General features: G+C 47.7%; 2 protein-coding genes across 3 annotated transcripts in view; both read left to right on the top strand.

Annotated features, from left to right (window-relative positions):
* The window catches only part of psme4a (proteasome activator subunit 4a), a 36,401-nt gene extending 19,210 nt beyond the window's left edge, over nt 1-17,191 (top strand). For both annotated transcript variants that reach the window (XM_023830261.2, XM_023830262.2), the window contains 33 exons: nt 1,636-1,734; nt 1,813-1,882; nt 1,970-2,037; nt 2,409-2,624; nt 3,904-4,061; nt 4,274-4,369; nt 4,723-4,778; nt 5,524-5,580; nt 5,922-5,977; nt 6,112-6,210; nt 6,377-6,439; nt 6,935-7,030; nt 7,538-7,669; nt 7,974-8,183; nt 8,514-8,650; nt 9,700-9,753; nt 9,909-10,038; nt 10,132-10,213; nt 10,329-10,482; nt 10,582-10,651; nt 10,846-10,971; nt 11,089-11,241; nt 11,615-11,719; nt 11,869-11,960; nt 12,243-12,374; nt 13,003-13,211; nt 13,287-13,372; nt 13,488-13,616; nt 13,995-14,150; nt 16,011-16,173; nt 16,420-16,553; nt 16,778-16,917; nt 17,005-17,191. In XM_023830261.2, coding sequence (XP_023686029.1) covers nt 1,636-1,734; nt 1,813-1,882; nt 1,970-2,037; nt 2,409-2,624; nt 3,904-4,061; nt 4,274-4,369; nt 4,723-4,778; nt 5,524-5,580; nt 5,922-5,977; nt 6,112-6,210; nt 6,377-6,439; nt 6,935-7,030; nt 7,538-7,669; nt 7,974-8,183; nt 8,514-8,650; nt 9,700-9,753; nt 9,909-10,038; nt 10,132-10,213; nt 10,329-10,482; nt 10,582-10,651; nt 10,846-10,971; nt 11,089-11,241; nt 11,615-11,719; nt 11,869-11,960; nt 12,243-12,374; nt 13,003-13,211; nt 13,287-13,372; nt 13,488-13,616; nt 13,995-14,150; nt 16,011-16,173; nt 16,420-16,553; nt 16,778-16,912 — 3,723 coding nt within the window. In that variant the 3' untranslated portion in view covers nt 16,913-16,917; nt 17,005-17,191. The remainder of the gene's footprint in view (nt 1-1,635; nt 1,735-1,812; nt 1,883-1,969; nt 2,038-2,408; nt 2,625-3,903; nt 4,062-4,273; nt 4,370-4,722; nt 4,779-5,523; nt 5,581-5,921; nt 5,978-6,111; nt 6,211-6,376; nt 6,440-6,934; nt 7,031-7,537; nt 7,670-7,973; nt 8,184-8,513; nt 8,651-9,699; nt 9,754-9,908; nt 10,039-10,131; nt 10,214-10,328; nt 10,483-10,581; nt 10,652-10,845; nt 10,972-11,088; nt 11,242-11,614; nt 11,720-11,868; nt 11,961-12,242; nt 12,375-13,002; nt 13,212-13,286; nt 13,373-13,487; nt 13,617-13,994; nt 14,151-16,010; nt 16,174-16,419; nt 16,554-16,777; nt 16,918-17,004) is intronic.
* Nucleotides 17,192-19,435: 2,244 nt separating this feature from the next.
* gpr75 (G protein-coupled receptor 75) lies at nt 19,436-23,078 on the top strand. The gene is made up of 2 exons (XM_023830260.2): nt 19,436-20,002; nt 20,824-23,078. Exon 2 carries the CDS (start codon nt 20,964-20,966, stop codon nt 22,590-22,592), a length of 1,629 nt encoding a protein of 542 aa, XP_023686028.1. The 5' UTR covers nt 19,436-20,002; nt 20,824-20,963; the 3' UTR covers nt 22,593-23,078.
* Nucleotides 23,079-23,642: the final 564 nt, after the last annotated feature.

Genomic DNA, 23,642 nt, shown 5'->3' with positions numbered 1-23,642 from the left:
TCGTCTTTTCAAAACGTGCATTGTCTGAAGTATTAAAGTTTTTAAAATTTGGTTAAATATGCAAAAAAGTAAACCATGTCACCTTACTTTGTTTTACCTGCATCGGGGGCGTGTAGTACCGCCCTCACCTGAAGATCGCTATTCACTTTCTAAATAGCGGCATTACCGCATATTCAAATCACATTCACATGGTAATTTGATGAACAACTCAACAGTGAAACGCGATCCAGATACATCCCCATCAGCGCCATAAAAGGGGGGGGATGTGGCCAGGTGTGAATGGCTCATGCATACACATGAGAGCTCCTACATATTCAATGGAAGGAGACCAGAAATAGTGACATGAGTTTTTCTTATTTATTTATCCAACTGAATGTTGCAACTACACAATTTAGTCATCTTCATGTACCCAAGACTTTGGTGATCAGATATCTTGGATCAAAACAAACTGCCACCATTGCTTACTATGTACTTTTTATAATGTTTCTGCAAGTGTTCCAAACCGCATTTTGCAATGTCTATACTTTGTTGTCAAATTACAAACTCAAAATAAATCTGACATATTTACAAAGGACATTAAAATTAAGATGAGTGTAATTCCAAATCAAATATATAACAAATAATTCATTTGCCTTCAATTAAGTTTATGATATTGAATGAAATGTGTGACCATGCCCCAGTCAGTGAAAGTGTGTTCCCTACCCCAAGACCCCAGAGGGTTAAATGCAGTTAATGGTTCCTAATCCCAACCCAAACTCAAGAAACAGATGAAAATTCAATCTGAGATGACAACCACAGTTTTTAGCTCACCTGCTATTTCTTTTGTGTGAATGCTCCCCTGTCAGGTTTCTTTGGATATTTCTCTGGATATCTCTCAATTCCAAGAATTCAATGAACGGTTCGGGTGTAAAGGGATATTGGGATGTACAAGCACAGTGACCTGCCAAGGCCAGGCAGGTTTACACATAAAGAGAGCAGGGAAATCCAACAGCTTCAGGTTCTGGGTTTGTCATTACCAGCCCCGCAAGGCCCACAGGTAGTTCTCTGAGCCCCGCTGCCCTACATACCTAACAATAACCTGTGGTGGACATTTTAGAGAATGAGGGATGGTCTTCAGGGCCATCGTGTGCTGAAGGGCCTACATGTCCCATCACACCGGTTTCCTTAGAGTGTGGAGTGGGGCTGGGACCTCTGGCCATCTTGGGACAGAGGTCATGTGACTGGAGTATTTGTGATGCTCCTCCAGCTCAGCAGCACATTCAAACCAATGGGAGTTTCTCGATATCAAGAACACAAAGAACGTATTTGTGATCTTGGCAGGAGCGATCATGCTAACTTGCCTACCAAGAACGATTCATGGAATCGTTCTCACTGGCGAGGATGCAACTGGTGCATCCTTGATATTAGGATCTGGGCAAGAACGACATCCGGGTTTTTTTACTGTCCTCTGTACTTCTATTCTTGAATATTGGAAATGTAATTTGGCAATTGAAGATGACATCAAACGGGTACACAGGAACACAAGTATGGTGAAGCATACGTATTTAGAAACACTCACCTTTCCCCCAGTGTGTAAACATTGTGTAATAATCTATGCAGGCTTTTACCAGCCATTGGTCTTACGTGTCCCTTCAGGTAGCCCTGGAGAAGGTTTTCAACTTCGCCACGACAAACATCTTCGAGACGCGGGTAGCAGGCCGGATGGTGGCTGACATGTGCCGAGCTGCAGCCAAGGTGCGTTGCCGTTCCTGGCCTCACCGTCCTCGCTGGCTTCACCCTGCACCATTTACCCACCCTGCCTTTCTCTTCTAGTGTCACCCAGCAGAATCTCTGAAACGTTTTGTGCCGCACTGTTGCAACGCCATAACCCAGATCACAGCCAGTAAGTGTCCGGCTCCTTCCTTCTCTCTGTCTGTCTGCGTCTGCGTGGGTGTGTGGGTACTTATCTCAGTTCTGTCGTCCTCCACAGATGAGGAGGTCCTCGGGGAGGAGGAGCTTGACAAGGAGCTGCTTTGGAACCTCCAGCTTCTCTCAGAGGTGAGGTCATAGGTCAAAAGGAGGGCTTTATTCCCCTTGATGCTCCAGTGTCTTTTTACAGTCCAAAGTGTTTACTGGCTGATAGTATAACCTGATTTTATTTAATTGACAGATTTCCTTGTTATGTATTTATTGTGTCATGTATGATTTGGTTAATTATTTGCACCTTTTGACACAATTATACACAATAATAATAATACACAATTATATTTAGTATTTAATATGTTATACAGCAATATATTCATCATACTGTAAAGTTTTTTTTTTTTTTTTTTTTTTTAATATCCCTCAAAAAAGAAATTGGTTCTACAGTTCAACATCTTTGCCACCTCTCACGTCTCCGCCTCTTCCACCCCCATCTCTTCCTTCAGGTGACCCGCGTGGATGGCGACAAGCTGTTGCCCTACTGCTCACAGCTGGTACAGATTCTGCAACTTACGTTACACCTCAAGAGCAAGCAGGGCTACAGCCTGGCCTGCAACCTGCTACACCACATGCTGCGCTCAACTGCCCTTATCTACCCTACGGAGTACTGCAGCATCCCGGGGGGGTTCCACTGGCCCCTCCAGGACTACCTGCCCATCAAGGTAGCACCCAACAGCATGTAGCCTGTTTACCAGGCAAACCCTGTTCACCTGCTCTGTATGCTAATACAGGCTCACGAGCCTGATGAATTTGTATAATTGCCAGACTTTTTGGGAACTCTGCCATAATGCACGTGTTCAACGATGCTCTCAACTGGCTTTAAAATTGCCCCTCTCCATGGAGGCATGAGGTTGAATACAAAATCATAGAAACCCAATGCTAAGGTTAGCTGGCAGAGTATGGAAATTCTGTAAGACAAAGGAGGCATTATTCTTTGGCAAATCATATTGCCCATATTGAGCTCTCTGGCTGTCGCTGTCGGGTGGGGAAGGTCTGTTCAGGAAAGAGGCAAAACTCCTCTTGGTCTTAGACCAGTTACAAAACAGGTTGTCCATTTTGTAGGTGCTAATTGGATCAGTGTCAGTAAGCTAACTCCAATCCTATTAGACCTCTTCCCTGCAGGGGGGGTTCAGCTTGGATGGCCAGGACTGTCACACTGTTAGACGATCTGTGCCCTGAACAAGCTGCCATCCCCACCCTGAGTTTATCTAGACAGGGATAATAATTAAACCTGAGAGGCCTGTACTCACCCCGACTGTGGAATAGGGTGGCGCTTTTTGTAATCATCATCTTTGCACCCCATAATACATAGTAATATAGGCATCAGGTTGAAGTAACATCAACAACTGATGTATATCACATTGTCAGCTAGCATATGCTTTTGAAAGACCCCATATGCAGGCTGATGCTCTAATTATCATGTGCGCTACTTGGCAAAGGATCGCAGAACTCATGTGATACTGTGATGGTGCATTGACTGAACAAGCCGAGTTTTAGGCCTCACAGAGTCCGACGTGTTCCTCTCCACCCCTTCTCGGGTGAGCTGAGTGCCGTCCCGATTCAGCTCTGAAATGTCAGCTCTGAGGCCGCTTGACCCAGTTCACCTGCCAAGTGCCACGCGGAGAGGAAATGTGTTATTTTTAAAGCCTCGCTGTGATGGGATGTGGAACCAAATCCGTTCAAGCTCTGAATTATTATTGCACCTGTGGGTCCTTTTCTTAATAAAACAAAACACTGTCAAGGTCCAGATGTTTTTGTTACTATGTTTTGTGAATGTTTGTTTTAAACTGCTGTAATTCCAGACACCTGATCTTTGGCCTTCAGCCATACCCCTGAATATCTGTGAATGCTTGATTTATGAGTTTCTCAGGGGTTCCTTGTGGGTCGTAGTGGCACCGATTTAACGTTTTTGGCCCGTTTTGGCCCGTTTTTGCTCCACAGGACTGGGGGCGACCTGGGGACCTGTTCGACCTGCAGATCCAGTGGCATGTGCCCAGCCCCGAGGAGGCTGCATTTGTCTTCGACGTCCTCGACCTGCTTCTCCGGCCTGAGCTACAGCGCCTGCAGAAATACGCCCAGGGGGAGCAGGGCATGAACAGGTGTGGTCCTAGGGGTGGTGAAGCTGGGGGGGCAGTGGAATCAGGTCGAAGATGGCGAGAATGCAAGTTTGTGATGCACAGGTTGCCTAAGCAGACTGGGATGTAGATCAGAAATACTAGTTGGAAAGCAGAAGTCTTTTTGATGCTGAAAGTGTCTGGTGTTGACACCAGTGCTTTTATACAATGCGCCACCTTACCCCATCCTGTTACAGGGATGACGTCCTGCAGAGCCTTTCCATCGTGCATCACTGCCTGCTGGGAGCTGGGAACTTGCTTCCACCCCTGGACGGGGAGCCCGTGCCCGGCCTGTGAGTGTCGCTCAAGCTGTCTGTCTCATGAATGGATTATACACCCTACTGACCCATTTCAGAATAGCTACCTGTCACACTTAGCTACATGCTAACTATAAGCTGACTACATACAGTAGATTGTTTCACATCTCTATTTACTATATACAGAACTACCGTTTGCATACTTGGCATGTGTCCACAAAACTATATTAAAATACTTTAACACTAAAAGCTTGTTTTAGTCTTCCTGCTGTGACATGCGCATAGCTATATTTGAAATATAATTATTGCATCTCATAAATTTCACCCCCACAGTCTCCTTTTACTCCATTTCTCAAGTTTTGTGAGGTCGTGTCCTCTCTTTGGTCTAGGGTGGAGAGCCTGGTGAGCCTAGAAGAGACCACACTTCACACCGGTGTGGAATATGGTGAGTCAGACACCAGCGCCAAAGAGTGATGGTAGTGGTGTGTTGTTCGTCAGCTCCACCTGCTGGCAGGAGTGTGTGAGACATGCTAGTGCATTGATTTTTAGATACATGTCATTTATGGATGCATCTGTTGGGTCCCACTAAATTCATGAGATGTGGTGAACCTGTTCGAACTAAACACAGCACCTGCTCCTTGACAGAAATCCCAGCAGGCTCCTGTCTAGCATGCAAAGAAGCTAACTTGAAAGAAGCCTTGGAAAGAAAAGCTTTCACTAAGGGCTTATAAAAGGTTAAATGGAAGAGAAGGTCATTCATATCTTCAGAGAAAGTAGATTGAAAGGAATGTGTTAATATGAAGAGACAGCCTTCTCTGTTTAATTGGGTTTATTTCAAAGGATGCCATTATTAGTGTGGATGACACATTCACATTCTCAGCTTTAATTTTCTCAGTGCCAACATTACAAACAAATGGTTCAAATAAGTAGTTTTCTCCCTTTCAGTGGGCGAGGGGGTGCCATAGACTGTCAGTGGGGTGGGTTATTCTGGAGGAGGGTGTGAAAGCATGGGAGAAAATTATTGAAGAAAAGGAAGAGGATGAGTGTCAGTAATGGGACAGAATGCAGCAGGGAGGGGGGAGGAGGGCAGACGTGCAGAGAGAGACGAACATGGCCGGATTGGCCTGCTGCGTTACGAACTCTTCAGAAACACACACTAATGTTGTAATGGCTTCTTGTCCCCCTCTCAGACCTCATCAGGGAGAGGTACCGCGAGGCTATCTGCAAGGTGATGAGGGAGCTTCTCCGTGAGTACCCCCTGCTCCGGCACACCAAGGATGTACACGTTGAACATATACGAGCTATGAATGAAGGGCATGATGCCCACCCCCCAAGCACAACACAGCTGGCACTGACACACATGGTTAAAGATGGAATTTTGTAATTTTGTAATCATGGACTGACCTGTCCCTATTGTACAGAAGTGACACAAAGTCACTTCTGTACAATAGGGGCAGGTCAGTCCATGATGTTTCAGCTGCCGTTTTCATAAAGTATTTTTCTAAACCAAAATTCTTATAAGTTTAATAGCTTCGTATAGGAACTGGTTTGTGTCTATGAAGACATCTTGTGACCTTTGTCCCTGCAGGCTACATCCTGGAGCACTCAGAAGATGACACCAAATCACTTTTTTCTATCATTAAGGTGCGTCTTAGAGATGGTCACGGCCCGTATGAAGCGATCATTAGAAGACATGCGCGTAAATAGCCAGAGATGTAAGTGCCACTGGGCGTAGCTTCCTGCGTTGGGTTGATCCTGCTTTCCACCTCTTTCTGCAGATCATCGGTGACCTGCTCTACTTCAAAGGTTCCCACAAGCAGGAGTTCGACTCCCGATGGAAGAGTTTCAACCTCGTGAAAAAGTCGATGGAGAACAGGGTGAGGGTTTCCACTCCGAAGTACTTCCTGTCGGGAAGTCCTGTCGTTATGCCGTAACCAAGGTGACAGGCTGACGTCTGTGGCTCATTTGGTGGTTAGTGGGCGGTAGTCTGCATCAAAATGCTCCGATCGTGCTTAATTCCCCCTCCGTCTGGTCTCCCCTCAGCTCCATGGCAGGAAGCAGCATATCCGGGCCCTGCTGATCGATAGGGTGATGCTGCACCATGAGGTGGGTACTGCTTGTCCTCCCTGCAGAGAGAGAGAGAGAGAGAGTGTGTGTGTGTGTTTATGTGTTTATGTGTGTGCGTGTGTGCGTGCGCGCATCCAACAGCAGCCTTACCAGCATCAGAATCCTTTATTCATCGTGAAGTGCTGTTACATACTATGAATTTACCATGGGTCATCTTGCAAAACAGTCAAGGCAAATGATACAATAAATTATATACACAAATAATTATGTGTCATTGTTAGATTCTTTGGAACTACTTATAGTCAAAATTATTTGTATAGCACGTTTTCATACACAAAAGTTGAGTGCTTTACAGAAAATGAGATCAAGTGGATATAGTAAAAGTAGACGTAAGTAAAAGCACAGGAATAAATATGAAAATTAAAAATTATAATTAAAAGAACATAACATGAGTTAAAGAACAGATATTAATAGTGACATTAATGTAATAATCTCAAGGAATAATTTTGACGGCGTGTGTGTTTGTCAATGCAGCTTCGCAAGCTGACGGTGGAAGGCTGTTTGTTCAGGAGCGTCCACCGGGACCTGCTGAGAGACCTCCTTCGCCTGTCCACCAGCACCTACAGCCAGGTGAGCCGCCGTCCCGCCCGCCCCTGTCAGAACCCGCACCACATTCGCCCCTGCCAGAACCCGCACCACAGCCGCCCCTGCCAGAACCCGCACCACAGCCGCCCCTGCCAGAACCCGCACCACATTCGCCCCTGCCAGAACCCGCACCACATTCGCCCCTGCCAGAACCCGCACCACACTCGCCCCTGCCAGAACCCGCACCACAGCCGCCCCTGCCAGAACCCGCACCACAGCCGCCCCTGCCAGAACCCGCACCACACTCGCCCCTGCCAGAACCCGCACCACAGCCGCCCCTGCCAGAACCCGCACCACACTCGCCCCTGCCAGAACCCGCACCACAGCCGCCCCTGCCAGAACCCGCACCACACTCGCCCGTGCCAGAACCCGCACCACAGCCGCCCGTGCCAGAACCCGCACCACAGCCGCCCCTGCCAGAACCCGCACCACAGCCGCCCCTGCCAGAACCCGCACCACATTCGCCCGTGATCTACCGCCGGTGTCGCACAGGTGCGGAGCAAAGCCCAGAGTGTGCTCTTCACCGCGCTGGGGACTTACAACTTCTGCTGCCGGGACCTGATCCCCCACGTGTTGGAGTTCCTGGAGCCCGGCCGCAGTGATGTCACACAGCAGCAGTTTAAAGTACGGTCTGCCTCCTCCCTTGCTGCCTATTTTCCAGTGGTTCTCCAAAATAGTGCCTCGGGCTTATCGCAGATCCATGAGGCTGTGCGATAGAGGCTCACTGCACTCTTAAGTCTAGACTTCAGTCCCTTTGACACTGGGCATCATAGAGTTCTTGTCTCTCAGTTTTAGCTGTTATCCACTAGATACTTCTTGCTATGAAAAAATATGCAGGTACCATTAAACACAAGCTCAGGCTTTTTTTCGTCATTTGTCCTAACCTTTCTTAATCTTTTCTTCATTTTCTCCCACTCCCCTATTTCAGGGTGCCTTGTACTGTCTCCTGGGCAACCACAGCGGTGTCTGTCTGGCCAACCTGCACGACTGGGACTGCATCGCGCGGACCTGGCCGGCCATAGTGAGGTCGGGCCTCAGCCACGTCATGTCGCTAGAGAAGCCGTCCATCGTGCGTCTGTTTGATGATCTCGCCGACAAGGTCCACCGGCAGTACGAGACCATCGGCCTCAGCTTCGACGTAAGGGCCCGGGAGCTCTGAGGGGCTTTGTTGTGGTAGATCGTGAGACAAACGTGTAAAGTGCCTGATCCCAATTCTTATAGTACATATACCTGACAGCATATACCAATCAAATTACCAGAGATGAACCTGTATAACATCTTTATATGAATGAGAAACTGAGTGAATATCACTAAAAAAATAAATAATAATAAGTCTTAAACATAGTTTGTCATAATATCACTGTAATTATGGAAGTTGAATCTTACAGCCCGAAGAATTATTCCAGGCATAGAGATTCATCAAAATGTCCTCGTTCCATTAGGTTTGATGCGCATTTTTCACTTGTAGGTTCCAGAGAGCTGTTCAGCTTTGGGGCTGTCGATGCTGAAGTCTGGGAACCCCACTCCCAGTATGCCAGTCCCCACAGCCGAGGAGTTGGAAGAGGGAAGGCAGAAGCAGCAAGCAAAGAACCTCGATGCCGTTCAGTGAGTGCGCAGCTTATATGACACGTACTGAAGTGTACTCTGCTGACCTGTGATGTATTGTGGTACACACTGCACAGCTATGATGTTCTCAGCTTATACAACACTGTACTGTGCGGTACTGTGGTATATGCTGCACACCTGTGACATTATCTGCTTATATGACACTATTCTGTGATGTATTGTGGTGTACGTTGCACAGCTTTGATGTTCCCAAATCATATGATGGTACTGTAATGTACTGTGGTATACTTTGCACACTTATGATGTACTGTGGTATATTCTGCACACCTATGGCATTCTCAGGTTATATGACACTATACTTTGGTACACTTTGCACTATGGTGTTCTCAGCATGTATGACACTATAGAGCCTGTCCCCACCTTTGATTTTCTGTGGTATACTTGGCGTACCTGTGATGTACTGTGGTAAACACTGCACACCTTTGATTTGGCGTACCTGTGATATACCGTGGTAAACTCTGCACACCTTTGATTTGGCGTACCTGTGATGTACCGTGGTAAACTCTGCACACCTATGATTTGCTGTGGTATACTTGGCGTACCTGTGATGTACTGTGGTAAACTCTGCACACCTTTGATTTGGCGTACCTTTGATGTACCGTGGTATACTCTGCACACCTATGATTTGCTGTGGTATACTCGGCATACCTGTGATGTACTGTGGTATACTCTGCACACCTATGATTTGCTGTGGTATACTCGGCATACCTGTGATGTACTGTGGTATACTCTGCACACCTATGATTTGCTGTGGTATACTTGGCGTACCTGTGATGTACTGTGGTATACTCTGCACACCTATGATTTGCTGTGGTATACTCGGCATACCTGTGATGTACTGTGGTATACTCTGCACACCTATGATTTGCTATGGTATACTTGGCGTACCTGTGATGTATTGTGGTATACTCTGCACAACTGTACTTTTAATCCACAAAATAAGCAGTAGACATTTACTGCAATACTGTTTTACTTCCACTTTACCGTATCTCCCTGCTACTCTAACTATAGTCTGCTTCTCCCTCCAGGAAATATGAGAAGCTTGTTAGTGACCTGCTGGATTGTCTCAGTGACAGGAACTTGTACGTACATGCTTTATTTGCACACTTTTGTGTGAGTCTGCGTCTGCCTCTGTGTCTGTTTGCCCAAGTGTCCGTCTGCGGCTGCACATCCATGCATACGCCTGCCCCTGCGTCTGCCCACACACTGTCAAACTGAGATTCCCGTCTGCCTCCAGGCCCTGGAAGTTCGAACACATTTCCATCGGATTCCTGTCACTTCTCCTCCGGGACGATCACCCACTGCCACCCCAGGCTGTCCTCTTCTTCGTCAAGAGCCTTAACCACGACGCGCTCATCGTGCGTAAGGTGAGGGCCGCCCAACCGCAAGAGCTCCCACATGCATGCCACACATGCGCCAAAGCGTCGCTTCCTAAATGCACTTCCTCTGTACCCCACCAGATGGCAATCTCCTCCGTAGCCGGGATCTTAAAACAGCTGAAGAGGCCCCACAAGAAAGTGCCTGTCAACCCATATGAGCTCAGTGAGTACACATTATGAAGACAGGATATTTATCATTGGCAGAGTAATGTCGAGCAATATAACCATGGTGGCTGTAATGCTTAATCTACCCCTTTCCCCTTCCTTTGCTGTGGCAGGCGGATTTATGGACTCTGGGGAGGTGGCCGCTGGGGACAGGCCCAATAACCAGTGGCTGCAGTATGACAGCAGCTGTCTGCCACGTACTCAGCAGGCCTGGGAGCGCTGCCACTTTGTGGAGAAGACTCACTGGGGCTACTACAGCTGGCCACGGTATTGACCGCCTCACCGCTGGCCAGCAGAGGGAGCTCTCGGCACCCCCTGCCTAGCTGGCCCTCTGATCTCACTGGCTGTCCGACTCTGTGTCTGCAGGAAGCTGATGGTCTATGCCCCCTTGGAAGAGCAGCCCAAGCAGGGTTTGAGGAGGGAGGAGATGACCGAGGTGAGAAAAGTATATACACACGCATTGGGGGACTTTTGCTACTGACAGTAAACAAAATCAACGTCTATGTGTAAAGAAAGATGCATATTGATTACATTTTTGTGTGGCATTGCCCTAGTAACACATTTTGGGTGCTGGCAGAAGGAAAGTGTGTGATCTCTTGATACTGAGGTGTGTGTTTTGTGGCTCCCCAGATGGAACAGATCATCTACGACCATTTCTCTGATCCAGCATTTATCGACCAGCTTATCGAATTCTTGTCATTAGAAGATCGTAAGGGCAAGGACAAGTTTAGCCCACGCCGGTTCTGCCTCTTTAAGGTCAGCAATGGGGGTGTGGCAGAGGTAGCAGGGGGTGGGGTCCTGCCAAAGAGGGTTGGTACTTCACTGCAAAGCTTGTTTTCTGTGCTGTCTTTCCTGACTCTTCCCGCACCCCAGGGACTGTTCCGGAACTTCGATGACACGTTCCTGCCCCTGCTGAAGCCGCACATGGAGCGCCTGGTGGCCGACACCCATGAGAGCAAGCAACGCTGTGTGGCCGAGGTCATCGCTGGGCTCATCCGTGGCTGCAAACATTGGAGCTTCCAGAAGGTTCTCGTCTTCCTGACTTGAGTTGGGCAGCATTTCACTGATGTGGCCAGGATCACTCTTATTTACTTATGCACAGACAAACAGACAAACATATAGAAATAGAGCGGTAATGCAGTCTGTGGATCATATGTTTTTGAGAAAATGTGTAAGTGTTGTGCATTTCTCACCCTAGACGACTATTAACTGCTACTTTTTGTTAATTTTTAAGCCTTTTTTAAATCAAAAGTGATCCTTTCAGAAGTTGAGCAGCTAGTGTCTTCATACAGACACGCACCTCTTAAAAGTTACTACCGAACACCTGTCATACCTCATTCTGTATTGCATTGTACACTGACCCTTCACTTTGGACTTTTGGTATTGAATTCTGGGATAGGTTGAGTCTCTCTGGATGCTGCTGTGTCCCCTGCTGCGCACAGCACTGTCCAACATCACCGTGGAAACCTACACGGACTGGGGCACCTGCATCGCCACGGCCTGTGTACGTAAGGGGCGACCCCACTGTCACCATCATTGGACTGTAGGCCTTTGGCTTGTTATTTTAAGGTTTTTGCCTCTGTTTCCATATCACTCCTTTCCACCGGCCTTATCTACAGCTGGTTGATTAACATGTTTGCTCTGCTCCTATAGGAAAGCAGAGACCCCCGGAAGCTGCACTGGCTCTTCGAGATGCTCATGGAATCACCGGTCAATGGGGAGGGCGGCTCCTTCGTCGATGCCTGGTGAGATCCCTGGAACTCGGCACAGAATGAAAACCCAACAGAGTTTTAAATTACATGTTCCTCTGCTTTCCTATTGGAGCCTGGTAATTACTGTTAAATTACTAATTTTACATGATATTAAGTTAAAGAGCAAGAAGAGCACCAGAAGACAATGGAAAAGACATATTCTTAGTAGTACCATGTAATATCAGAGTTCGCTCTATGTTGATGTTTAACGGAGAGACATCTATGATGTGGTTTGGTCTACCTGCTGACTGTCTTTTGCTCTCCATCCTTCTGCAGTCGTCTGTACGTACTCCAGGGTGGTCTGGCCCAGCAGGAGTGGAGAGTTCCGGAGCTTCTCCACCGCCTGTTGCAGTACCTGGAACCCAAACTCACGCAGGTGTACAAGAACGTCCGCGAGCGCATCGGCAGGTATGACAGTGGCGTTCCTCACTGTGTGCTCTGTCCACACTCCTTATGCCGTAAACACCTGTTGTCATTAAAAGCCCTCTGGAGGTTGTCAGTAGGGCTGCACGATATACCGTGCACATGCGCAATAATCACATCGCATTTGTCGGCTCTTCTTTGCGTCACGGCAACACAGCCAACACACACTATTGGTAGATAATAGATCATTGGTAAATAAAAAGTTCTATTTAGCTATAATTCATTTAAGGTAATTTAATTTCCTTTTTTTGTTTCATAAAATATCTCAATGTTACTTGCGGAAATATTATGCTTTGAGATATGATATTATGCAGTAAATTCCCAGAAAGTGGTCTGCAGTTGTACCGTAGGCAAGTTCTGCACCAGAAGAATATGCAGCTCTATAAAGGGTTAAAAATATTACTTCAGGCTATGCATTCATTACTGCAGGAGAATTGATGTTACTTTAAGTACAGATCTGAGAGATACCAAATGTCGGCCCTTCATTTGCTTCTCCCACGTTCTCTCACGTTGTCCGTCCTCTCCTCTGTCCCTTCCGTTCCCTGCCCCTCTGCCCCCCCCCCGTACCCTCCGCCCCCTGCCCCCCTTCCTTCGGCCCCCTTGCTCCCGCCAGTGTGCTGACCTACATCTTCATGATTGACGTCAGTCTGCCTTACACGCGGCCCACGGCATCGCCCCGCATCGCCGAGTTCACAGAGCGCATGCTGTTGCGCCTGAAGCCCCTCATGGAGGGTGAGGAAGAGATCCAGAATCACGTGGTGGAGGAGAATGGACTGGTGGAGCAGGACGAGCGGACGCAGGCCATCAAGCTGCTCAAGACCGGTGAGGGATGGGGGACGGGAAGCCGAGTGTAGTGGCCAGGCCGTGACGGTCTCTAACTGTTGTTGTGTGCCGCAGTGCTAAAATGGTTGATGGCCAGCACGGGGCGCTCTTTCTCCATCGCCGTCCCTGAGCAACTACAGTTTTTACCTCTGCTCTTCAAGGTGAGCCCCCTTGTGTGTGTTTGAGTCACATGGCCAGTTTTGAGCCACTGGAATTCATCAAGCTTTGCAGTTAAATTTAAGTAATTTATTTGAGCCTCTCTGCCTTGGATGACAGATCGCACCGGTAGAGAACGACGACAGCTACGACGAGATGAAACGTGACGCCAAGACCTGCCTCTCACTGATGTCACAGGGTCTGCTGTATCCTGCGCAGATCCCCCAGGTCCTCCAAGTGCTGCTGGAGGTGAGCCCTCTCGCCCAGCAGGTGGCGCTGTCGTGTCCTGTCTGTCCCGTTTACAGTGGGAAAAGGGAAAAAAATTCATGAGCAGGCCAGTGACCTCTTATAGCTGCTGATATGGTTTGAAGAAAAAAGAGGAGAATAGATCTAAATTCTTAAATAGCTTATTTTTAATGAAACGTGTGTGTGTGTGTGTGTGTGTCCAGGTATTACCTTATGGGGACCAAATGTCCCCACAACGTGATGACAGTGTGACTAGGGGCTGTGGCTGGGGTTCGCAGACTCCGCATCGCTCCCTTTTTGCCTGTCCTGGCTTCTGTCTTGACCTTCTGTCTTGAATCTGAAGCAACTCCAGCTAACTACAGGTGTTGCCCTTGTGTGCAGATCGCGGAGAGCAGCTCCTGGCATGCGCGCTACACGGTGCTCACCTACCTGCAGATCATGGTCTTCTACAACCTCTTCACCTTCCTGGATGACGGGCAGGCTGTGCGTGATGTCCGGGGACTGGTCATCAGACTGCTGGAGGATGAACAGCTGGAGGTATACGCCAAAGGACGTTCTAATGACTGATGTATTAAATATGTCCCTTCCCTCCCTCCGTCCATCTGCCAGCTGCTTATCATGATCAGCGTGATGGGCCACTGTGTAAACTAATAATATTAAATATAAAATGTGCATTTCTCCAAAGCGACATGCAGAACTTGCATTTGCATTTAATCTGTTCATATTTGAAGAGATATACATCCATCCATTTGTCTTGAGCTGTTAAAAGTGTATTTTATTCCAGTTGGGATTTAAATGCAGTGCTCGGAGGTACCATGCAGCACTGCAATGGGCGTGACCCGGTGGCCTTTTTGGCTGAATCCATTCCTTAAGTACTGGCCTCCCCGCTGCCCCGTGTAGGAAGGCACACTGAGGGCTTGAAAGGGCTCGGTTGGGTACCTGGGTTCCCAAGCGCGCACATCAAATTTTCAGCTACAAAAAAAAAAAAGACCCTGGGGGCAGAAATTCCCAAAAATAGACCCATCCCTATTGGTTACAGTGGGCAGTGACCTCAGAGAGGCTGAGTCTGCCTACCATGGGGTGGGAGGGTGGGGTGAGTGAAGAGTCTATCATAGAGGGAAGAGGAGGAGCAGGAGTGTGTGTGTGTGTGTGCGCATAAGAAAGAGAGAGAGAGAGAGAGCAGGCCTGATTTTGCATGGAAATAGTGTGGAGAGGATGAAGTAGTCTTTGGTTGTGTGTGAGGAGATGAGATGCGCGTGTGTTAGACGGTGTGCGGACATGTCGAAGTTCTGGGTGTAGTGAAATTTCTATATGAGGTTTAGCAGAGTGAGGAAGTCAAGCTGGTGTGTGTGTGTTTATATTTGTGTGTGTCTACACACGTGTACACACACACACACACCGTCCGATGGCCTCCTTTATTAAGTGATTCAGCAGCCCCCCCCTCCACCACTACATCATGCTTTCTCTCCCTCTGCTGATCTGGCTGTTGCTAAGGCAACCATGGGATGCAGTACTGTTCCGTTGCCTTGGTGACGCAGGGATGGATGCTGAAGTTGGGGTTGAGGGGGCGGGGGCAGCAGAGAATAGGATAGTCGGATGATTCTGATGGTCTCGCACTTATTTCATTATTTAGCGGAAGCCAGAATGCTGCTAATTTCCTTTCCAGGGCTGAAGCCTCATGACTCCCAGGTGCATGTGTCAGTGAAATAGTGGCCTTTTTCAATGGGCATGTCCCAGAGCTGCTGTTTTCTCCCAGAAGCATGCAAAAGAGAGCTGCATGCAATTAGACGACAGCTGAGGTTATGTAGCAAAGGGAAGTCAGGGCCAAGAAAAATACTGATTTACTCCAGTTTGGGTTTTCCACAGACTCACAGGGCAGTTTCAGATTCTGTTGGCACCAGTCAGATTGATGGGTGTGATGCTGACACTGGTTCCCTGGCTTTATGATTTGTACAAAAACTGAAATTCACCAGCACCAAACTAAAGCCCTGCAGGTGGCCACACTGGTAACTGTGGGTCAACAGCGCTGGCAGGTGTCCTTTTCCGGGGGTGTGTGGATGAAATGGCCGCGTCCTGTAATGGAGGAGATAACAGGAGAGAGGGGGGTGTATGAGCTGGGAAATGAGGGCAGTAGCCTGATGGTTCCCTTCCCTTATGTCTAATTTAGTTTAGTTAATGTTACTTGATTTGCAAGATAAACAAAAAGGTTCAAAGCTTGAAAAAAAAGTTTCACTGCATAAAAGGCAGGGAATATCCGCTAAAACAAGGAGGCTGAGATTAAAAGAGCTCTGTGGTTTTATAAATGAAAAAAATAGGAAGTATTATGAGGTTGAGGAATCTGGGGGGGGGGGGGAGCGGCGTTTCACTGAGCCGCTGCTGTGTCACTTGCCCGCTCAGGTGAGAGAGATGGCGGCCACCACCCTCAGCGGCTTCCTGCAGTGCAACTTCCTGTGCATGGACGGCCCCATGCAGGCACGCTTCGAGGCCTTGTGTAAGACGCGGCTGCCCAAGAGGAGGAGGCGGGAGCCAGGCTCCGCGATGGACACCATCCCCTCGGCAGGTAGGGGGTGCTAGCGATGTCATCAATCGTTGCACAAACACAGCATGCTGTCGCTGGCTTCCCTGCACTCTTTCCCAATAAAGCACACACTACTTTTAACACATTGCTGTTTACACACCTTAAACATTTCCCTGTTCGCATATCCCACTCCACCCTATCGCAGCATATTCCTCAGGATTTAGATGCATAGATTTACTTGGAACGGTAGAGAAACTTTATGGAGTTCTTTCCCATGTACTTTCCTAGACCTGGTCCGTCGACATGCTGGGGTCCTCGGCCTCAGCGCCTGCATCCTCTCCAGCCCGTATGACGTTCCCACCTGGATGCCCCAGCTGCTCATGGACATGAGTGCCCACCTCAACGACACCCAGCCCATAGAGGTACAGGAGGACGGAGCAATACCACAACACACCACAAGGGTGGGGCTAGTGAGGAGACTCATAGCTGGCTGAGGTCTTAGTGGTTTGATGTTTTCGGGTGTACAGAAGTGTAACAGTGGGCGAGTCCAGTGAGCGTTTTTATTTTTTGTTTTAGCTCTTGTTGCTTCCTTTTTCTTTCTTTCTCCCAACACATCACGTTCATTCTCTTCCTCCTCCGAACTTAGATGACGGTGAAGAAAACCCTTTCAAACTTCCGGCGCACTCATCATGACAATTGGCAGGAGCACAAGCAGCAGTTCACCGATGACCAGCTCCTGGTGCTGACCGACCTGCTGGTCTCCCCCTGCTACTACGCCTAGCCCAGGTTTCCTCACAGCAGCTGACATCCAGATGTCCAGAGGTGTGGAATATCAGGGTTTGCTGTTGACTTCCTGTTTCTTTCTGATCCTAGAGCACAGAGACAGTGTCTCACCCATCCAGATTTTTTTTTTTTTTTTTAATGGAAGATGATGGAACCAATGAAGTCAGAAGATATCTTCAGTTCTTAAGGGTTCCGGGCTGTTCTGTGACTGACTGCGGACACATTTGACCCCGCTGTGTGAACAAGAGAAGCTTGATAGAACCTAGCCAAATGGGGGTGGGGGTGGGGGGTGGGGTGTGGGCGGGGTTGTTTTTGTTTATCTATTTAGCACGTGTATACATTTCTAATATACTTAATATTTAAGGTAAACCGAAGCAGGATGGATTTGCCTGCAATTTGTAATATTATTGTACAGTTTTTTTTTTTTGCATGGGTGCAGAGTGATTGGAAACCTCACCTATGGATTTCCCACATACCCCTTTTCAAAGACCTCAAAGACCCCCAGCTCCATCACGTGGCCCATTCACCCTCATCGCTCTGTCCGAGAGAACATCACCTTTAGTCAGTCCGCTGGAGTCGTTTACTTGCCACAAATGCCATCGTAGCAGTTTTATTTTTTTTTATTTTCACGCACACACACATACACATGCACTCTCATTTATTACTTCAAACGTGCACAAAGACATTTGTGTGTTTATTTTATATATATAATATGTACATATGTAGTAATGTGTGTATATTACATGTATATGGCATAAAGACACAGATGCATATTTATTTTTTGAAGTGCTTTTTATTACACAATGATATTAATGATTTAAATTTGGTTGTTGTGGGCGTGCACGTGACAAGCCTGACAGGGTATGTGTGTGCGTGAGCTTGTGTGAGCACGTGAGAGCGTGCCTGCCTCTGCTCTGCCCACCGTGTTGTGCTTCTTGCAGCACGTGACTGAAATGTTCCTCTAGGAACCGGCCTTCACGTAGACTCCTGCTCCTCTTCTCACCTATCCCGTCATCATCATTGTCACTTCACTGAGAGAGGAGGGGATTCCTTGTCAGATTCTTTATTTTGGGGGTGGGAGTCAGAGGGGCAGGGGGGGGGGGGGGTAATCTTCACTGCAGTTTTGAATCCAGTTCAGCTTAGCACCTCACGAAGTGTGATACTTTACAGAATCAGAACCACTATAGTGTAGTGCCAAAGCTGGGATGGTTTTTAGATGTTATGTTTACTTATATTTAATGCGCCAATAAAAGGGTTGTTTGTAACAAAGTCTGAGGCCTCCTGTAGCATCTGTTGGTGTACTGAGGTTGGGTTTCTCTCTGGGAACAGCAAACTCAGGGAAGCTTTTGCCGTATTTTGAATGTCTCTTCTTATTGTAATGTGTGACCTCAGAGTTAGCTTCATATTCTTTCTTTTAAACGTTAGGTTAATGCAAATTTTACAGATAATTCAGTTCAGCAGTGTAATACATTGAATGTCGAGCATTTCTCTATCTGTTAAGTGCTGATATAATCAACTGGTTTACAGATTTAGCCAACGAAAGTACGTCAACATAGCGCCTAATATTGGTAATTTGAGAGCTATCCAAATCTGAGGTATTAGGGACCCCCCCCCCCCCCAGGTGCTGACTGGGGTATGCATTGAGCTGGGGACAGAGAGAGAGAGAGAGCGCTTTAAAACGCTCTCCTCTCCTGTTCCCATGGTGATCTGCTGCTCTTCAGCCTCTTGGTTCAGTCCGAAATTCATGACCTGAATCCCAATCTCTAAGCTGTTTCCTTGAATCAAAGTCCCTGTCTAGTGTTCATCTTTTAATGACTTCCATATGAATTAAAGCTTTTATTTCTGCACTTTTACGTGTAATTTGTTTATTCATAAGTATTGTAGTGATGACTTTGTCATCTTTTCCACATGAGATATCCTCTACTCCGTGATCTGTGATTACACTCTCCCTGCCAAAGACTGATGAAGTGCATCACCTTTACAGTCAAATCTTGGCACCATGTGCCAGTTTTGTTGAAGATCAAATTGGAGAGAAGGGGAAAGGCGGCAGTGGAGCTCTTGCACCCTTGGCAAAAAAGAACTTGGACATCTGTCCATCAGAGTGAATTATTTTGGTCAGGTTCGCTGGGGTCCTGGAGCCTAGCACAAGGCACAAAGTCATATTTTGTTTATAGACCTTTCAAGCATGGTTAATATCTTTATGCCCTTCAAGTCTGAAGACATGAGGCTTAAAATCTTAATGAAAAGAAAAACAATTGTATTTTCTACACTTGTTGCTTGAGAATATGAATAGGAAATGAGTGAATTAGAACATACAGTAGATACACATATATTTCAAGCCAAGCCCCAGGCCCCGTCCAGCTGTCATTTTTTTCCCTGTTTCCAGGGTAACCTGCTTTCCCCATTCCTTCTCATTGCTGCACTTTTCATTCTGAGAGCTAGTTTGACCAAGCACGGACCGGAATAGACAAGAGAGTGTACATAACTTGTGTTATTCCTGTCAGGTGGAGGTATAGAAAGACACTGGGAAGGAGAGAGAGGATGAGGGGGCGGGGTTACCTTCGTCTGTCCGTCAGTTTTTATCCGATCGAATTGCATCTACTGTTTGTTTCATCCTTACTTTTCCACCTAGCATACTATATTAGATAAACCCATGATATAGTCAAGGTATAGTTTTCATGCAAGCGCAGGCGATTAAAAACAGAAGAAAGCAACCATCACTGCAGCGTTAAACTCCAGAAATATGAGCTTGTTTGCTTGTGTATTGACCCGAGAGACAACCCCACCCCCTCCTCTCTGCCTCCATCTCCTGTACCCCCCACCCTCCCCCATTTCTGATTTCTACATCTTTTCTCAGGCATCCGCACACGCTTTTTCAGCTCGGCTTTTCGGGCTGTACGGATGAGGCGGAGGCTGAATCCGGGCTCAGTCTGTTACAGCAAACGGATACAGCAGCTGCCGTCCTCCGCATGAGAGACGAGGGTGGGGGGACGATAGGCGACTGAAATACATCTCTGCACGATAAAAGAAACATTTCACATTGTATGCGTCTCTGTTCTGTAAAATGGCTCATTTCGAGGTCTTAATGGTAAGTACATTTATTGCTAATGAATACTATAGTTGACTAGTCTGTTACATAAAATCTTTTATTATAATTAAATATTGTTCTCGTTTTATTATTATTTCGTACTAGCCTACTGCCAATAATAAGCATCAGAATCATAGTAATACAAATGGTTCAGATTATGTGCCGCAATAATTCTTAGCGCACGTGGTAATAATGAATTAATATTTACCACATTGTGTTACGGTAATATTCGTTTCTACTCGCGTTTAATTTAATCAGTTGGTAATGCAAACAGGACAGCAGTAAATTAGTGCGTACCGTTATCTGTTTGCTTGATTTTTTTTTTCTTTTGCACTTTCCTTCACACCACCATAACATGAACTCATAAAGACCGATTACATAACCATAGGTAGGTAGACACCCATGCGTGCACGTTATCGTCGTAAAAACGTACCTAGAATTCTCTTTGGTATTGCACATCTGGTGAACGCCAAATGGTCCTTAGTACGGCCAGTGGATTTATTTATTTTGAGAAACAGTTAAATTATGTGACTGTGATCTCAGAAATGATCATAATCCAGTCCAAACAACCTTTAAAGGTACAATTTGTGACTGTTGCCTGAAGAATCCGTTATTGGCCTGGTGGGGGAATTTGTGCCCCATCTTACCTGTGTCATCATGAGAACCCAAACACATACATCGCCCCTATGAACAACTAATTAGTGCTAATATATTAATTTGAGATTGCTTCTCATTGTGTATGGTCATGCACTCATCGGGCTGCTCTAAAAGGAAATGGTTGTAATCTCTGATACAGTGTTTGCGTTCCTGCTGTCTTCCAGACCTTCTTGCGCATACCAAACTGGTGTTTGCTGTGGACTCGAAAAAGCCAGGGCAGACCTTGGTGACCTTGGGAAGTATCAATCCAGAGCATCCATGGGAATTTCAATGTTACTCTGACACACAGAGGCCACCCTGTACGATGAACACCACCAAGCTACCCTCTGAGCTGGCGAGCATCGTGCAGCCGGAGGTGCACAACGGCAGCTTTGGCCCCGTGCCGTCCCCCAAGTGGGCCCTGATCCACACGGCCACGCTGGTGTCCTGCTCCCTCCTCCTCATCCTCATCTTCTGTCTGGGCTCCTATGGGAACCTCGTGGTGTTTCTCTCCTTTTTCGACCCGGCCTTCCGCAAGTTTCGCACCAACTTCGACTTCATGATCCTCAACCTGTCCTTTTGTGACCTGTTTGTCTGCTGTGTGACGACACCCATGTTTGCCCTGGTGCTCTTCCTGGACGCCGGGGGCGGGGCCAGTGGTGTCTCCAAGGAGTTCTGCTTTGCTTTCCACCTGACCAGCTCTGGCTTCATCATCATGTCGCTGAAGACCGTGGCGGTAATCGCCCTTCACCGGCTACGCATGGTCCTGGGCCAGCAGCCCAACCGCACAGCCTCGCTGCCCTGCACTCTGGCCCTAACCGGTCTGCTGTGGGCAGCCAGCTTCGCTTTGGCCGCGCTTGTCACCCTGCGAGCCCACCCCTGGACGTCCAGGCCCTGCCTGCCCCGACTCGGCCTGGTTGGGGGTGAGGGCCGAGCCACGCTCTGCCTGTACCTGGCTGACTTCATCTTCTGTGTGGGCATCGTCTCGCTCTCCTATGTGATGATCGCCCGGGCGCTGCGGAGGAATGCGCAGGTCCGTAAGTGCCCTGTGATCACTGTGGATGCCACCCGCCCGCCTCCCATCATTGCCACGGGCTTTGAGGGCATGCAGTGCGCCGTTCCGGTGCCCGCCCTGTACCGAAACCAGGCCTATAACAAGCTGCAGCATGTCCAGACGCACCCCTACACCCGGAGGGGCCCCCAGGCCCAAGCCGGGGCTCCTGGGAACCCCTGCTGCCAGTTGGCTTCCTCCGTCAACTTGGCCACGGCTAAGGACTCGCGGGCGGTGGCCACCTGCGTGGTGATCGTCTTCTCCCTGCTGTTCTGCTGCCTCCCCATGGCCATCTCGCTGGCACGTGACGTACTGGCGCCTGGAGGTGGTTTCGCACTCTACCAGTTCCAGCTGTGCGGCTTCACCCTCGTCTTCCTCAAGTCGGGCATCAACCCCTTTGTGTACTCACGCAACAGCGCTGGGCTGCGCCGCCGTGGGCTCTGGTGCCTTCAGTGCGTGGCGCTGGGCGTGCCCTGCTGCGGCCGTAAGACCCGGTTGCGCGCCGTTGGCAAAGGCAGCCTGGAAGCAAACCGCAACAAGTCCTCGCACCACGAGACCAACTCGGCCTATGTGCTCTCGCCCAAGCCACGGCGGCGGCTGGTGGACCAGGCCTGCGGGCCCAGCTGCGCTCGTGAGAGTGCGCCCAGCCCCCGGGCCACCACGGTGCGCCAGACCCGACCGCCCAGCAGCTCCACGCCCATCAACACACGGATCGAGCCCTACTACAGCATTTACAACAGCAGCCCTTCGGAGGGGCCCAGCTCGCCAAACAGCCTGCTGCCTGTCAACTCTGCCTTTGGTTTTGCCAAATCCTATGTTGCCATGCACTACCACACCCACCAGGAGGCGCTGCAGGACTTCGAGAGCACTTCTGTCCGTCAGATCCCCATGCCCTCTGTTTGACTGATCTGTGGGGTCATTCTGATGTGGAGGGGAAGTGGATTAAGGTGGGGAAAAGAATAAGAGACCACAAATGGCACTTTCCTCAAAAGTGACACGTTTGCTATGTGCTCTGCACGATTTTAACACGACAAGTAACTATAAACAAAACAAGAACTATTTTCTTGTTTCATTGTTTGGTTTCACAGGCTCTCTGATGAGGAAGAGAAAGTGGGAAAGCCATCAAATTTGTTCAAAGAAAAGACAACGCAACCGGCAGATGTTAAATTCCCAAAGCAGCACCTTTGCATTATTACACAGAAGGGCAGAACTCTATTTTTAGACTGATCTTACATTTTTCATAGTGTGACTTTGAGATTGTCTTTTTTCTCATGAAAGATGCTGTATTTGTGAGAGTCTCATACGTTTTATAAGGTATTAAATGTATTTCAAGTGCAATTCTTTTTGGCTCTCTCCTTAATCTCCCTTTTTACACTTTTTTAAAGGTAAAATAATGTGAAATTATGTGAAAAGTTTGCATTGAATGGTACAAATAAGGTGAACGTGTTTACAACACATCTGTATCAATAGAGGTCAATAACCCTCAATGCAATAACCCCAAAACTCAGATTAAGTAGGATGACTGGATGCAGGGAAAGGAAATGAACTGAACGACTTTGTCATACTAAAGATCGTGTAACACATTTTTTGGTGGGATATGCAACTTACAGCTACAAAAATATTTCTGGTTAAGTTGTAAACTATAAAGTATATTGAGTAAAATGCTAGAATTTTGGGACAAACATATATATGATACATACTTATGTTGGCGTATTTTTGTATAGCCTCCAAGTCAAGTTGTTCAAAATGTGTCTGGCACCACCTAGTGTACTTTTCAAAACCTGCCGATCCATATTCCCTGGCTACTTTGACATTATTGTTATAATGAGCCATTTGAATTGTTCTCCAATTTTATTAGTGCAGGGGAAATACCCAAAGAATAGCATCAGTCTTCCCTATAGATAATACCTCACCTTAAAAAAACATTTGTTGGGTTTCCTCAATAGAAACAAA

The sequence above is a fragment of the Paramormyrops kingsleyae genome, chromosome 3 (assembly GCF_048594095.1).
Source record: "Paramormyrops kingsleyae isolate MSU_618 chromosome 3, PKINGS_0.4, whole genome shotgun sequence".
Lineage (NCBI taxonomy): Eukaryota > Metazoa > Chordata > Actinopteri > Osteoglossiformes > Mormyridae > Paramormyrops > Paramormyrops kingsleyae.
The sequence above is the reverse complement of the archived record's forward strand: the minus strand, read 5'-3'. Positions and strand labels throughout refer to the sequence as shown.